Source organism: Hydractinia symbiolongicarpus, chromosome 3, assembly GCF_029227915.1.
Source record: "Hydractinia symbiolongicarpus strain clone_291-10 chromosome 3, HSymV2.1, whole genome shotgun sequence".
Lineage (NCBI taxonomy): Eukaryota > Metazoa > Cnidaria > Hydrozoa > Anthoathecata > Hydractiniidae > Hydractinia > Hydractinia symbiolongicarpus.
The window spans coordinates 19,719,924-19,736,805 of NC_079877.1; the positions used below are offsets into that span (position 1 = coordinate 19,719,924).

The 16,882-nt window shown below is 33.3% G+C and overlaps 1 protein-coding gene across 4 annotated transcripts in view; it reads right to left on the reverse strand.

Moving 5' to 3' along the window:
- The window catches only part of LOC130636120 (mediator of RNA polymerase II transcription subunit 4-like), a 77,662-nt gene extending 61,949 nt beyond the window's left edge, over positions 1-15,713 (reverse strand). For 2 of the 4 annotated variants that reach the window (XM_057445744.1, XM_057445740.1), the window contains exons 1-2: positions 11,446-11,723; positions 4,387-4,462 (exon numbers count right to left, since the gene is read on the reverse strand). In XM_057445744.1, the coding sequence (XP_057301727.1) occupies positions 4,387-4,462; positions 11,446-11,537 (168 nt within the window). In that variant the 5' untranslated portion in view covers positions 11,538-11,723. Of the gene's footprint in view, positions 1-4,386; positions 4,463-10,016; positions 10,195-11,445; positions 11,724-14,829 lie in introns of those variants that run through there. The other 2 variants (XM_057445741.1, XM_057445743.1) reach the window with 2 other exon arrangements.
- Positions 15,714-16,882: the final 1,169 nt, after the last annotated feature.

Below are 16,882 nucleotides of genomic sequence, written 5' to 3' on the forward strand. Positions count from 1 at the left end.
GAAAAAGCAAATGTAATTCGTGGTTAAGGTTTGTTGCAAGATTCTTTGTCAGTTTCTCCTTTACTTTTCAATTTTGCCAGTAACCATAATTATTTTGATTTTATTTCACGTTATCGCTTTCATCCAATTTTTTGTAATCTTCATAATTGTTTTTTTAGTTGACAGGCATTCACTGAAACTTATTGACAACTTGGTCTGAAGTTAGAGATTTTGGAACAGGGTTTTGGTCTAAAAAATGCAATGTCAACGTTTTTATAGAACAGAAATCTGTTTGAATTCAAAGGCCAAGGAGTTTGCGAATTCTATGTTTACTGGGAGCGCTACAAACTGGGGAAGGAGAGCTGTGCTCTACTAGTGGAATACAGTAAGGTTGATTAGGTTGTTAGATTTTAGTACTAGATCGTAGAGATTTTATAAAATTAAATTGAGAAATTACAAAAGGGCGCGAAATGCTCATACTGTAATTTGCATTTAAAGGGATCCCAAAGTACTTTTACAAGTTGGACTTACCTGAAAAATTTTCATAAGAAATTCCCAATGACATATTCAATTTTTATTAAAAGTTCATGTAACCCCAGATATCGATCTTTAAATATTTTTTTTTCTTGCCGCCTTGATGGCCGCTTCGATCTTCTTGTTCGTTAAAAATTTCAGGCTAGCTCCAGTCCCTTCTAGTGGCACGTGAGCCTATTACGTAGTATTTCAGTAGCGCTCACAAATTAATAACTTTTACTCGCTATTATTAATGACTTTCATAGCCAAAATCAATTAATAACTGTCGCAACAAAGTTAAAAAAATTCAACGTACTTTCCACATCGATCTCTGTACTAATGATTGTTTTTTTTAAAAAAAAATTCAACAAATATACTAGCCATCTAAGCAATAAAACAAAAAAATAATATATTAGCAGCAGGTGTGTGTGCATGATTTCTTTTATTTCAAATTTAAAAGAATTCAGGTTGTAAAAATTACTGATCTATAACCTGTTGACCTAGGCGGATACCTCACCCCGATGCTCAAGTGCGTATATTGCCAACCCTGTTCTCAACAATCCTTGGGGACGAGGTTGCCTACGTTACTTAGTAGATGGATATATTTTTTATTAAAAAATATTAAAAAATCAATAGAAAAGAATACTACTTTAATTCATCCCACGATACAGAAAGAGCCAGAAATTACTGTCTAATTAAAGTTTGTTTTTATGATATTCTTCCAATATGTAGTGCAAACATCAACGTAGTCTAGTAAACTAAACTCATCGTTTTTCCCTTTTGCGATAGCACGCTGAAATAAGCAGGGTTACAAAAGCAGGCAGACATAGAAGCGCGAGAGCAGAAAAGAGAGACAGGTATCCTGTCTTCGACAACGCTGCTCTGCACCTCCATGATTAGACAAGCCCTCATAATTCGCCATTTTTAGCGTCGATATATATATAGCTATATTCACACTTATTATAATACTTGTGGCAGCTTTTAAATTTAACAAAACACAAAAAATGTTTTAGCCACCTCCTAAAAAAGAATATTATTTTTGCTGGAGAAAAGCAAAGAAAAATAAGAAATAAAATAATGGTTAATTGCGTAAATATTAAAGTTCAACGCAGAAAAAATGGCATTTTATTAAATATATTTTAGCGTCTTCTGCAATGATTTAATCAAACTACATTGGTGACAAACTGTTTTTAATGATGCAGTTGAAGCGCAAAAACTAACTGTTTTTTTGCTAAGTTTGTTGTTTGTGCATTACCGTAGAAGGCAACTGAACTATGCTCTGGAAAAACAAATACTTTTTTCCGCTGTTATATCTTCAGCTATTTTTTACACGTCTAATCCAGCAATGCCTAGGGTCTTTTATGTGCGATTTTACCACGTCAAATAATTGCCAACGCAAAGGTAATTGGTTTGAAAATATGTCGCTAATTACCTCAGCAAATGCTAAGTGCCGTATCAAATTACAAAGGTTGTTACCGCCCTTAATCCTATTCGTGCTTGAGGGGGAGGGGTGATGCAGCCCCCTCTCCCTTCCCTCTTCAACTTTTCCCATAACTTTATATGGGCTTATAGTCACACCTTGATATTTTATTTGCCTTCCAAAATATATCCTTTTGAAATAAAAACCATATACAAATGTGTGACATGTTGAATAATCAGTAACTTTCACAACCTGTGTCTCAAATAAAAGTCCTTTGAAATAAAAATTATGCACAACTTGCATTCCAAATAAAAAGTCCTTTGAAATAAAAATCATGCACAACTTGCGTCTCAAATAAAAAGTCCTTTAAAATAAAAACTATGTATATTTTATTTTTCGTTTGATTGCTCCGCTATGTGAGAGCATATGCAGAATTATTTCTTTTTTTTTTTTAAAAAAAATCGTTTATAAAGAACTTTATGCAGAATTATTTTAATTTTTTTTAAAAAAAATAATTGTTCGTAGAGAGCTTATGTTTCACTTTGCCGCACGAAGGTATATGTTCTGGCTATGCAGTTAGTAATAATTAAAGCGCTACCGAAATAATACGTAACAGGGTCACATGCCACGAAAAAAGACTGGACCTAGAATGAAAATTTTTAACAAAGAAGAAGGTCGAATGTAATGGTGGTCGAGCGACAAGAAAAATAAATATTTAAAAAGCTATATCTGGAGTTACATGAAGTTTTAACAAAAAGTAAATATATCATTTACCATTTCTCATGCAAATCTTTCAGATGATTCCAACTTGTAAAAGTGCCTTTGGATCCCTTTAATACTGCCCTCCTACCCGCACCAAGTGTAAAAAACCGTTTATTCAGACTCTTCACTCGTAACAGCAACAACCATACTATCAACATATAACTAATGGTCCAATGGTCAACGAAAATGGTCTAATTGGTGTTTTTGTAATCAGATTATTATATTGAAGGTGTGAATTGCAACAATTCTTTAAAACTGCCAGTTTCTATTGAGCATGTTCATAAAAGGTTGTAGCTAATATTATTAGCCTAGATGTTCCACAAAAATTATGCTGTAGTGATAACTCCCTTGAATTCTAATTCTTCTCTATCTTGCTTTCCTGATCCTTTTTTTTTTCTACAGAGTCCCTAATTAACATGTGTGCACCTTTTTTAGGAAAAAAATTCAGCTGGTCCTAAATTTGTTAACAATTTTTTTCCCTAACCTATAATGTGCATCATTGAAAAGAAATACTTTTCCATATGCACCAAATTAGGGTTATTACAGGGGTAGACTAGTCATCGGCCCATAAATCCACAGAAATTTGCCTGCTTTTTTTTCTGAGATAATACAGAATGTTTCCCTCACAAAATGTGACTGTTCACAGGAATTTGATAACAAACAAATTAGCATTAAATTTTAACGCTACAGTACGGTCTGAATGTAATCTACCGCAAACACGCTAACGTCACACCTTTGCGTGGAAGACGGCAGTCGTTTTTCTTTTGTTAAAATTAAATCCCTTAAGGATTTTGCGAGTATATATTTGCGTGTTAAAAAAAATGCGCTCGCGAAGAAATATCGTAGCAATTATATTTCTTGTAATGGCGAGATGCATTGTGTAAATGTGGTTTCCAATTGTTTTGTCAAATGACGAAATTATCTACAATTAAATCCCTGATAAAATGTCTGTTCCGCCTGCAAGTGCAGTTTTGCAGACTTGCTTTATCCGTGCTCCGTCGGCGTTCACCTCTGCATTAGTTAAAAACCGCATGGCTTGATTTCTTATGTAAGACCTGGTTACCAACGACGAAGGGGCCAGGCAAAAGAGATTTATGTCTACGTAGTTCTTTTAACTAAGTCAGGAGTCGGTGAATTAGCTAGGATGGTCAGGTCGGCTATGAATAGGCTTGATCGTGGAATAAAAAGACCAGGACTATTCCATAATTCTCAGATCTAAGTGTCTGACCAAGACGAAAATCTATCGGACGTTTTGTCCGACGAAAGTTTGTAACGAGCTACGGGGGAGCCAGTCGAGCAGGAAAGGTCTCAGTCCTGTTCGCATTATTTGACATGGCTAAATAACCAACTTTGCCAGCACACGAAAAATCAAAATGGCGTAATCATGCTTTTTAACGTTAATAGTATTAATATAACGCTAAATATTATTATCGTCTTAAAGCTATTAACATTACAAAAACATTTGTATTAGCGTTATTAACGTTATAGCTTTAAATGTTAGAGCTGAAGCGGAAATATTAGCGCTTTAAACGCTAATTAACGCTAAGTTTTTGTTACCATTTTCCCTGAACAGTCACAATTAGGGTTCAATCTTTTTTCTTGATATAAAAAAATACCACTATTACCACCAACACATTAAAAGTATTGAGAAGCCCGAAGAGCCTCAGCTCAATAAAAATAAAAAATTCTTAAAATTAAAATAAAATACTCACTTTTGTAATGGGCTCTGTTAAATTAATGAGACCATTTTTTTGTGTATACATCTTTGCCACATTGTCAAATAACTCTCTATAATAAACGAAAAAAGAAATTTTGGCAGGAGGAAAATTTGGCGGAAGGAAAATCTGGTGAATTTGATTTGATAATAACGGAAATAAATAACGGATAATAACTGATAAAAAATTAAAAATTGGTGAGTATTTATTTTATTGGACTATTGTTTTACTTCATCAGATCATGAAACAAACCATTTACTGTCTAACCTGTTTAAGACGGTCACTCCAGGAAGAAGAAAGTAGCCATTTTATACATGTGACTTATAAAGAATCTTAATGTACCAAAGAGTCTAAATCTTGCATTATTGGCTATCTTGAGAAGTGTACTTTTATTCCCATACATCAAAATAATTTATTTAACAATAAATAAAAGTCATTGGTAAGTAGATCAACTAATTTCCATATAATTATAGTGTGTCAGCCTTGGAAACCTAAATTTAGTTTGGCTGCATGCATAGATTGTTTGGTAAAAAATTATGGTGTTTGTACAACATCTGCATTTTTGACTCTCTATATGGGTATTTTTTTATTTTGTGCTACAACATCAAAGGAAAGAGGGAATCAGCTGTGGCCTTGAGGTTGTAAGAATACCAGGGTAAGGTTTTAGGATAAAAACAAATAGCATTAGACAATTTAAGGGCAGCAAGGCAGCCCAAAGTTTTTCATGTGGAAGAACAAAAATGGCCACTATTATAAACTGCATAGGACAACATTTCAAACCGAGTTGGTCAGTGATACATAATGACGTTGAATTTATTTAGTTTGATCGTTGATGGGAGCAACAATGCAGGGCTGGAGAAAATGTTTCCGATAAGCGTAAGAATATTCTATATAACTTTTGGCAGAATAATGACCGCATAACTTTATGTTTAACAGCATTGACAACCAACATGTAAAACACGGAATATCCTGAGATATGGTTAGCGCAATGGGCGTTGATAATACTAATTCAAACATTGGCTCTAATAACTCTATTACAGTACAGTCCAGATGTAAGCGTACGCGTACGCTAAGTTTCACTTCTTTTTTTCGGAGGAGGAAGTTGTTTGTCTTTTGTTCTTATTAATTATTTTGCGAGTCTTGTAAGTGATTAACTTGCGCGTAATAAACAAAAGATTATTGAAGAAAAAATAGCTTATTATAACTGCGCGTAACTATTGTTAAATAGTGTTAACATAACTATTCCCAATAGCATAATTGCAAATGTTATCAACTCTATCAATGTGACACGAAGAGCCATTTTTTAATAGTTTTCTTAAATAAAAGTATCGCGTGGAAACTAAATAAACTAGCGAGAAAGCATTGTTGGTTGCGCGGGTTAAATAAAGCTTTTAAGCGATAAAAATTATTATATTTTAACAAAGATTGAAACTTTAATTTTGATGAAAAAGCTTTTTTAGATCGCTTTTTAAAAGTTTAAAAATGAATAGCGGCTATAGAAAAGCTTTTTTAGATCGCATTTAAAAGTTTAAAAACGAATAGCGGCAATAGAAATGTTTTTTTAGATCGCTTTTTAAAAGTTTAAAAACAAAAAACGGCGATAGAAATGTTTTTTTAGATCGATTTTTAAAGTTTAAAAACGAAAACCGCTATAGAAAAGCTTTTTTCGATCGTGTTTTAAAAGTTTAAAAAAGGAAAACTGCTATAGAAAAGCTTTTTTTGATCGTGTTTTAAAAGTTTAAAAACAAAAATCGGGGAGAGAAATGTTTTTTTAGATCGCATTTTAAAAGTTTAAAAACGAAAAGCGTGGATAGAAATGTTTTTTAGATCGATTTTTAAAAGTTTTAAACGAAAAATGGTGATAGAAATGTTTTTGCGAAGATTCTCTTTTAAACCTTATGCTTATTTTTTTTTTAAATATTTAGATCATTGGATCTGTCCTTCGCGTTCAATTTTTTATCGCGCAGAGTATTGTTTATAAACAATGTTTCTTGCTATGCTTTTGTTTTGAACACAAGCAATTATTTTCGCGCAATTTGAAAGGAACTCGCTATCCTATTGTTTTTTAGAATGAAAGCAATTATTTTTGCAAGTTAAGCGTACGCGTACGCTTACATCTGGACTGTACTGTAAATCAAGTGATTGCTGGTTGCCCATGCCACATACTACACAATGCTGCTAGTACAGCTTCTGATGCTTTTTTAACCATCGCCAGTTTTGATCTGGAAGATCACTGTGTGGACCTGTTTTATTAGTTCGACAAGTCGTCTAAACGAAAGTCTATTTTAAAAGAATATTATGACTTTTGTGGTGGAAAATATCAAGAGGTAATAAAGCATATTTCCACCAGACGGTTATGCACAGAAAGATGTGTCAACAGGGAGGTAAGAAACTATGCTGGCTTAAAATCTTATTTTCTATCAGAAGGTCTGCATAATAAAGGTTTTCTTCAACTTTCCGACTCATTTAGTAAATCAATGACAAAAGTTGTTTTCCAGTCAATCTTGCCTACATTTACAGCACCGCTCGAATGTAACTTTACATGCACGCAATAGTTATCACCTTTGCATAAGCTTTCGGTAGCGTCAGAACCTTCATTGTTATTGTTAACCTATTGTTAAATACATGAGTATTTTTGCATGTTGAAAACAATAAAGTTTATGGCATGTTTACGAAATTTAATTAGCTCATGTGAACTTTGTGTGTCCCATTGTTGTATTTAATTGCTATAGTACTCAAGAGATCAACGAAAGAAGATCGTGTTTTAAAAGTTTAAGAACGAAGAACAACGATAGAAAAGCTTTTTTAGATCGCATTTTAAAGTTTAAGAACGAAAAGCAGTGATAGAAATGCTTCTTTAGATCGCATCGCAAAAACAAAATGTTCTCACAATAAGTGTTTTCATCTATCAAGAACGTCAAAAGTTAGATTTTTTGGTTTTTTCTTTCTTTGGTATTGAAATTTAAGTCCTGAACGTAGAGTTTTTCCGTAAACGTTGCTTTTTATAAAAAGAACTTTTAGAAGTTTAGCATATTAAAAATATGCTTCAATGATAAAGAAATATTACTAAAAGGTTTAAATATATTTATATTGGTTATTAAATAAATATATTTATAAATATATTTATATTGGTTCTTATATATTTATTGGTTCTTGGTTATTGGTTCTTATATATTCTTATATATTTATATTGGTTCTTATTCTTATATTGGTTCTTTAAAAAGTGGCAAGGCTTGTCCAGAGGGAGACATACCTGCAGATCTTCTCAAAGCTCACGCAAATGTTTTTATTAAGCAGTTGAGTCACTGTTTTAATGACTCAGTAGATAGGTGCATCTTTCCTGTGTCTCCACTCTACAAAGCAAAGTCTAGGGTCTGCAAAGAAAATTATCGACCAGTTAGTAAACTGCCAAACATGGCTAAGGTGTTTGAAAAAATCTTATTTGAACAGATAAGTGAGTTCATGGAGGGGAAAATGTCCCCTATCTTGTCTGGATTCAGGAAAGGATACAGTAGCCAACATGCTCTTTTTAATCTAATGTGCTTTCTTCAAAAAAGTTAGACTCTAAAAAGTGTGTTGCTGCCTTGCTCATGGATCTAAGCAAGGCTTTTGACTGTATTAACCACAAGCTACTTATTGCTAAGCTTCATGCCGTTACTGTTTAACATATTTTTAAATGATTTTCTTTTTCAATATGACGTGAATATGCCGCCCTGCTCTGATATTCTAGTGTGTAACTATGCTGACGATAATACGTTTTGTGCATCAGCTGAAACCTTTCACAAAGTAAAATATATGTTAGAACAACTTTTTAGGTCAGCAGCTTTATGGTTTTCCGATAATGGCTTGCAATTAAACGCAAGCAAATGCGATTTTATAATATTCGGAAAGCCAGAAAGTCCACAAATCCGGCATTTAAATTTAAATGGAGCAATTTTATCTGCATCCAAATGTGTAAAGCTTCTTGGTATTAAATTTGACAGTCAACTTACTTTTTCAGATCATATAAACACACTGTGCAAAAGAGCTAGCTGTAAATCTAATGCCCTGAAGAGAATTTCCTGGATTGTTGATAATAAACAGAAAAGTTTATTATATGCAACATTCATAGCATCTGAGTTCAATTACTGTCCTTTAGTCTGGGGATTTAATAGCAGGAAATCTATTTCAAAGGTGGATAGAGTTTTAAAAAGGGCAAGGTCTCAGTCTAAAGTGGAATCCATTTCTTCTACGAAAAGAATTCATATGCAACATTATAGACAATTACTAAAAGAGGTCTACAAGACGAAATGGAAATTGAATCCTTCCTACATGGAAGGTGTGTTTCAGTTTAGAAATGATACTGGATATAATTTAAGGTCATCAAGTGCTTTAGTTAGACCTAGAATAAAATCTTCAAAATATGGGCTGCAAACATTTGGATATATAGCCTCCCAATTATGGAATTCTCTTCCTGATGAAATCAAATCTGCAGAGTCTTTGGTTAAATTCTGTAGAGTTATGGGCGAATTTTCTTCTTTCCAATGCAAATGTCGGATCTGTGCAGAATACATAATTAATTTAGGAATTATTTAATTTTTCGTTTAAACAGTCGATTTTAATTAGTCTTAATAGACTAACCATCTTCTCCAGTAGAGTCTTTCATGTTTTTCAGCCAAAAAGCTTCCGGATTGATTCTACTAGAGAAATGGTATTTTATTATTATATATTATTAGTTGTTTTATTAGTATATTTTATTAGTATATTGTAAATATTTGTACATTATCGACTATAAATAAAGCAATCTAATCTAATCTAATCTAAAAAGGCTTTTAAATATTAAGACCTCTGGATTTCAATAACACAAAATCAATTTAATGATTTAAGTTTAACGTGTTATGTTCGTTTATTATTCTAAAATAATTATTTCAATAGCCTTCGTGATCTTTAACACTTTTAAACAATAACATGTATGTTACATGTGACAACAAAAGGATTCATCAAATCTTATTGGTATGACTCGCGCACAACGATAACAATAAAAAGCACTTAATTGGGTGTGTAAAAAAATATGTGAAGGTTCTTTATGTAGACGCGACATCATTACACGAGGTCGTAAAACTCGCGTACACATAAAGTTACATTCAAGCGGTACTGTACCAATTCCATCAAATTTTTATAAACAGAAGAGTCATTAATTCAATGCTTGTACGATGAGATGCAGCAATTTATGAACAAACTTGCTTCCAAATTTGTTAAGCCAGAGGTAATTCGAAACCTGAAAGCTGAAGAACTCTTGTTTGCAAAATTAAACATCTGCTTGGAAAACCAAAAAGATGATGCATCGTTGACAATATTGGTATTCTTACTAGGACAACAATCCCTAAAGCTTTAGATGATGGTTATCGACGAAGGCAAAGCAGATCGTTTCTCAGATGCAGTGAGACAGCTTACGACTACTGTGTTAAATGGGTTCTGCTTGATGCTCCTCTTTATAAAGGTAGCAAATTTATTGAATTTTAAAATAGAGCATCAAGTAATTTTGATGAACTAACCGACCAAATTTTACGAAATTTCCATTCAGATTTATTTATTTAATTAGTGATCCTGTACAACTAGATCTGTTAGAAGAAGAAGTACAACTGTACCAGTCTATGTCTGAGACAGAAGTTCCGAGGAATGTCCGGGAGGAATCAGTAGTGCAAACCAGTGAGGAAAGATTGATCATAGAATTGATATGGTGTGGAACCATCTTCGGAAGTCTTTGCCAAAATTATCCGGTAATACATTGTTTCTTCTGACGATACCTCACAGAAGGAATCTTTTCTATGAAAGGTAAAAAGAATGCAAAATTTAGATCAAGTCTAGACCACTCAACATCGTTGAATTCCATAATGCTCATAAAAATAAATCAACCAGAACATCTCCAACCTTGTTACTGCTGGAAAATACCTGATGATTTATTAAAACAATGTAAACCTGCATGTAGACAATTATTTATTTAAGGAATAACATCATTTGTTACTTTTAATTTATGTTAACTATTTCATTGCTTACTGCGAAAAATAAAGTTAATTTCATATGAAAGAAAAAGGTTATGTCTAGAAATTTGAATTTTTTTTTTTCAAAATATATACTTGATTGGTTCTTAAGAATTTGGACTATAGAAGATTCACTAATATGCATGATGTCATAAACTAGCTCTGCGAGGGTATTATATATTTAACATCATTTCTTGACATTTTGAACATTTTACATAAATTCAAATATTAAGTTATATACGATAATTACGCTCAATAAAAGAAAATACATGTTTTAGAGCTAGTTCATGACGTCATACTTTCGCATAATAAGCACAACTTTAAAGACAAATATCAAAGAATTTTCAAAAAACATAAAAAGATTTCTTGAGAACTTTCAAAGATCTTTCATATGTGCTCAACTTGATTTTTGGGGGAGGTAACCTTTAATGTTGTAAAGTGGTTGCAAACTATACAGCAGTATCAATTATAGCAGGATTTTATTAATATGTATTTACACTATAAAATTCGTCAGGTGGAAATAGCCTTAAACCTCGTACTGCCGTAGTTTTTTACTGAAATTGCGTAGAAATTGGTGGTAAATTGTTCACTGGTATTTGTGCAAAGTTGTTTCTAGGGATGGCTTATAGTCAAAAGCATATTATGTGGTGAGAGGAGTTGCAAGATTGTTGCTAGAGCTGCTTAGATATTCAAGTAATTAAAAGATGGTATATGCTAGCTAGCTATATGTGCAGGCTTTAAGAAATTAGCTACATCTATTTCTTTGTTATTTAGTCAAAATCCATTTTCTTTAAAAAGTCTTCTCGTGACAAGAGATGACATTTATATTTCTTTTTAAAAAATGTTTTACATCTAGCTAGCTAGCTACCTAATTTTACAAGATTTTGGCATCCTTATTGTATAGCACCAAAAAAGCAGAGAAGGCTAGGCTGAAAATCCAAATTATATCTGAAAGTGCATATATTTAAAGTATATTCAGTTTTGGATATTGACTAAACGGTATCGTCTAATATTAGCTAGCTAACAACATGCTTACTTGGTAATATTTTCAAAATCTTCTAATTGACCAAAAAGAATTTGCTTTGTATTCAAGTTGAATGTTTTACCAATATCTTCAACAGACGCCATTTTTTGCGATTGTATGTTCTTCTGTTTGGAAAAAGACAGATTTTTTTGTTTACAAGTTTACAAGACGTAGAAAAAGAAGAGGATTAGCTATAGCTAGTAGCTAGTCTTCCATTATGGTCAACCTGTTTATCTGTCCTGGTTTGAAAACCCTTCTTTTTTTAACCATAGTCATAAGAAAAAGAGATAGTCTGGAAAAGAGAGCGCTATAACAATAGAAGCATTGTTTTGATCCTTTTGTGGCCGTAATTAAACTAGAACCCAGTTTTCTACAGGCACGGTAAATTAGAAATGGCGGTTTTTCTGGTTCAGATTACTCTTTTTTGTTGTAAACAAAGAATTTAATTTGATTTTTTTATTGATATGCCTGGAGATAATTGTTCAATATTTGGCTGTACAGTATCACGAAGAGCTAAGTACAAGGGAATAGCTATTTTTAAAGTCCCAACTAGTGATAATACGTTCGATTCCCAGTGGAGGAAAAAATTGATAGCTATTGTCACCAAAGATCGTGTGGTTGATAAAGCACTTCGTGACAGAATAGCAAATAAAAGGATCTTCATTTGTCAACGGCACTTTAATGAAAATCAATATTATCGTCATGAGAGCAGAGTTACATTGAATCCTGGTGAATTGCCTTGCCTCAATTTACCCATCAAAAGCATTCCTTCTTCTTCAACCATAACAAAACCAAGGGAATCATCACAGTCAACTTTATTAAAGAGAGCTCAACATCCACCTCCAGAAATTAAAACACCTGAATATTTTGAATGTTATCAATCATTTTCTGAATTTTCTTCCCGTATAATTATTCAGAGAACAGTGTTCAATTTTATTGCAATGATGATATTCATATGGTACCAAAGTATGAGATTTATGTTGATACAAGTCTTCAGTTTAATGTCCGTGTGCTACTATGGAGTCTTCCTAAACAACATCAAATTTATAACATCTATGACCACTCAGTTAAAAATATCACAATTTCTAATTTGATTAGATACATTTCGGGTTCCTTTGTTTGTCCTGGTTTGCCAAGATCATTTTCTGGTAGTTGCATTGAACATACTGCACCTAAAAAATTTAACCCAACAATAGACATATTACCAAATCCTCTTTCTCAAACGAAATGGCATCGACCACCTTCCTGCCAATTATTAATTAACACTGAAGACAAATGTGAACCGTGTTTGAAAGCTGAATCTAGGGAAAAACTTAGTCTTCAAAGAAAACAAGACAATTTATCCACACCGGCTCATGATAAAGCTCCTGTTTCCTTAACATCTCCTGATCGTATAAAATTGAAACTTCGAAGTTATAGAATTGAGAACAAACAGTTAAAAGCTGACAAATTAAAGATGATGGAAGAAATCGTACAAAAGGCAGTACCTGTTGATGATAGTTTGAGCAAAGATATGATGAATATCATGTCAAATGCAGATTACGAAAAGATGCTTGAATTTATGCAATTCTTTTGGAGTGAACAACAAAAATATCTTTCTTCATCAAAGACAGCTGTTAGATATCATCCTATGATTATCCGGTATTGTTTGGGTTTAGCTGCAAAATCGCCTTCGTTTTATTTTGCCCAGTCGTCGCCGATTAAGGGACTACAAAAACTATATACGACTACAACAAGGATTTAATAAAGATGTCATCTTAGAATTAAAAAAAATAGTGGAGAATTTTTCAGACATAGAACGATATGGTATTGTATTAATGGATGAAATAAAAATACAAGAGAAATTAGTTTGGGATAAGCACACCGGTGACTTAATTGGATATGTGGACTTAGGTGATATGGAACTTAATTTGGCATCCCTTCAAAAATCTGATGACATTGCATCACACATGCTAGTCTTTTTAATTCGAAGTATTGTTAACCCCTTAAACTTCTCCCTTGCCAACTTTGCAACCACAAATGCTACGTCTGTTCAGTTATTTACATTATTTTGGAAAGCTGTTGGCATATTGGAGGATAATTGTGGAATTAAAGTGGTCGGTGTTACAAGTGATGGCGCTTCTCCAAACCGCAGTATGTATCGGATTCATTTTAATATGACAAGAGTGGAAGATGTTAATGGAGACGTTGATGTAACCTATCGTACACTTAATGTGATGGCAACTGAAAAGAGATATATTTACTTCATATCCGACCCACCACATCTGATTAAAACTGCCAGAAACTGCTTAGCTAATTCAATGGCTGGAAGGTGCACAAGAAGTATGTGGAACAATAGTAAATATCTGACATGGAATCACATATCAAAGCTTTTTTTTGATGATTTGGACTGTCGTCTCCACCTTGTTCCCAAAATCACAAATAACCATATTAAACTCACACCCTTTTCTGTGATGAATGTCTGACTAGCTGCACAGGTGTTAAGTGAATCAGTTTTTCATGCACTCCAAACATATGGACCACCAGAAGCAGAAGCTACTGCCACGTTTTGTATGATGATGGACAAGTTCTTTGATTGTTTGAACATCAGAAATACAAAAGAAGGCATCACTAAAGCAAAATCGTTTCTAAAACCATTCGAATCACAAGATGACGAGCGCTTTACATGGCTACTTGAAACATTTCTAAAATATTTTTCTGATTGGAAGGACTCAATTGCCACAAGACCTGGAAATTTCACTGATAATGCCAAATCTAACATGTTCATCTCATGGCAAACATATGAAGGTATTAAAATCACAACATATTCATCGATCGAGCTTATTAAATATCTATTGTCACATGGTGTACCATATGTTCCTACAGAGCGCTTTTGCTAAGATCCACTGGAAAATTATTTCGGAAGACAACGATCAATGGGGCATAGAAAAGACAATCCTACTGTTAGAGATTTTGGATACAACGATAACACGATTCGTACACAAAAAATATTCAGACCAATAGCTGGTAATTGTATTGACAACGAAGCATTTGCCGAAATTGATGTTGAGTCTATGCCATGTCGTAAAAAAAAGAAATAATGAAGAAAATAATTAAGGCGCCGAGTCATCAACAAATCAAAGAAGAAACAGCACACAAAAACGGTTATTTTTATAGCCACACATCTTAAAAAACATTATTACTGGCTTCACCTTACTCTGTTTTTATGGTTATGATGGTGAGTATGATTAGAAAATTCTGTGGGCCAGTATTCACAAATATAAGTTCCACATAAATTTTTGAGTCCCAATGGGCAAATATTTATCCAGCATTATTCTGAAGGTAGTATTTTGCAGCACACAATAAACTGAATGTGTATGAAATCATTTTCTGTAAGTTCCATACAAAAATACTTACTTTTAAAGGTTGAATATTTCCGTGTACTTCTCGTTCTTTCCAAAATAATGTTTTTTATAAGTTTGTAGCTATAAAAATAGCTGTTTTAACAAGTTTATAGTCTGTTGTTCAAGACTAATGTCCATGATCCAAAGTGCTTGATGCTTTTTTTACTTCAGTTCGCAACGATCGTGATTTTTTAGCCTTTGATTTAACATTGTGTCGTTGACATTTATCCTTCACAAGTGAATATACACGAACACGAATATACAACATGAAAAGATGTTCCAGTAAATTCAAAGCTATCTCTTTACTAACTTCTTCAGTTGAAGCATTTTTTAATTTGTTGTAATTGCATAAAATTCTTGCATTATTCAAGAGATATGATACCATTTTTTTACTGTCAATACTTCTATGCGTGGTGCTAGACTCTTGGCGGAAATGGGATTCAACTATGGAAAAAATTTCAAAAACTTCTGATGTTACTGTCCATAAGCCGCCTCGGTCTTTAATGCGAACTAGTGTATTGATTTCGGTATCGTGTTCCTGGTCAGTTGATTTACCAGCAATAAGTAGATGTATGCTTTGCAGATTCAAGATACTACGACTTTGTTTCGATCTACGTATACGTCTGTAAAGTGTTCCAAAAACATATCCTGCAAGATATTTAATAATTTGCTTTTCCTTTGGTGAAAAATTTGTACCTGGAGATACATTTGCAATATCACCATTAACAACTGAACCTGTTAGGTGGGCAAGTACATAGTTCGCTAACTCAAATCCTAGGATAACTGATGCTCTTTTTGATAAGTTTTTGAAAACAATATTCTCGGAAACACATTTGTAAAAAGAGGCATAAAATTTTTCGCTATTGTTTTTAAAACTGGCTACAACATCTTTAATAAATTTAAAGGTGTATCTAGCATCATCTAGTGTTGGCTTTTGAAACATCAAAAACCCCTTTCTCGTTTCTTCACTATAGCACTCATCTAGAGCTAGATTTCTTCAAGTATAGAGGGTGTAATTTATTTTCAGGCTTTTGGTGATGAGGTTCAGCCACAGAAGTAGGGCCATGCTTGCTATTTTTATGTCTGGTTAAACCTCTTGATGTCTTGCATATTTTTTCGCACTGATCACATTTAAAATCCTCTTCTATGGAATCAGCAACAACCTCATCAACAATATCTGTTACAGGAACAGATAATTCTTTATCTTCCTCTAAAAGGTTGTCTTCGATAACTGCAAGAATAGCATCGAAGTCATCACCATAAATAAAAGCGTCCGCTTCAGCCATCTTGTTCAAAATACGTCCCTGGTTGCTCCGGCCACCCCAATAATTTCATCATTGCGCCGTAAAACAAAACAAACGTAAATAAACGGCCCGGGTACCCAGACTATCTCTTTTTCTTATGACTATGTTTTAACTAACCAAGCTTTCTTCGGGAGTCAACCTCATCCCCAGGGTTCTTTTTCTTTTTCAGACAATCTTAGTCAAAACTTCTCTTCTTTCCTCGGAACTCTTCTCTTCTGATCAAAACACTTCCCTTCCAAAGTGAGAAGCACTTCTCTTCCATGAACTCAAAAAATTTCCAGACCTTTTCTGGTCCGGAATATTAATTGAGCCGGATTTTGATAAATCAAGTTTTTGAATAAATGACAACCCTCGTCCCCAGGCATTTTTGCCTTTTCGAAGTATGATGGGTGACGGCGAAAATCCCTAGGAGCAAGGATGAATAAATGACATACAGGCTCCCGGCCGTGAAAAAGAGCAAGTGTTCTTAGTAATTAATAACTCTCCAAAAATTTTGTGTGTGGTGGACCACTACACATACTTTAGATAAAAATATATTGTAGTATTCCGTTGAGGCATTTCTTTATCTTTTTCAATACACACACTAAATTCTATCCAGGCTGGTCAGTATTCTTATTTTTCTATTGTTCTCAACAAAAGAACTATTGTTTTTAACCTAGAATCCTAGCCTAATATTCTTATAAAGCATATTCATTAAATTAAGAAAACATGTGATTTGCTTGGTTGGCACTACCTACCATGACTTTGAGGACTCTGGGCAGC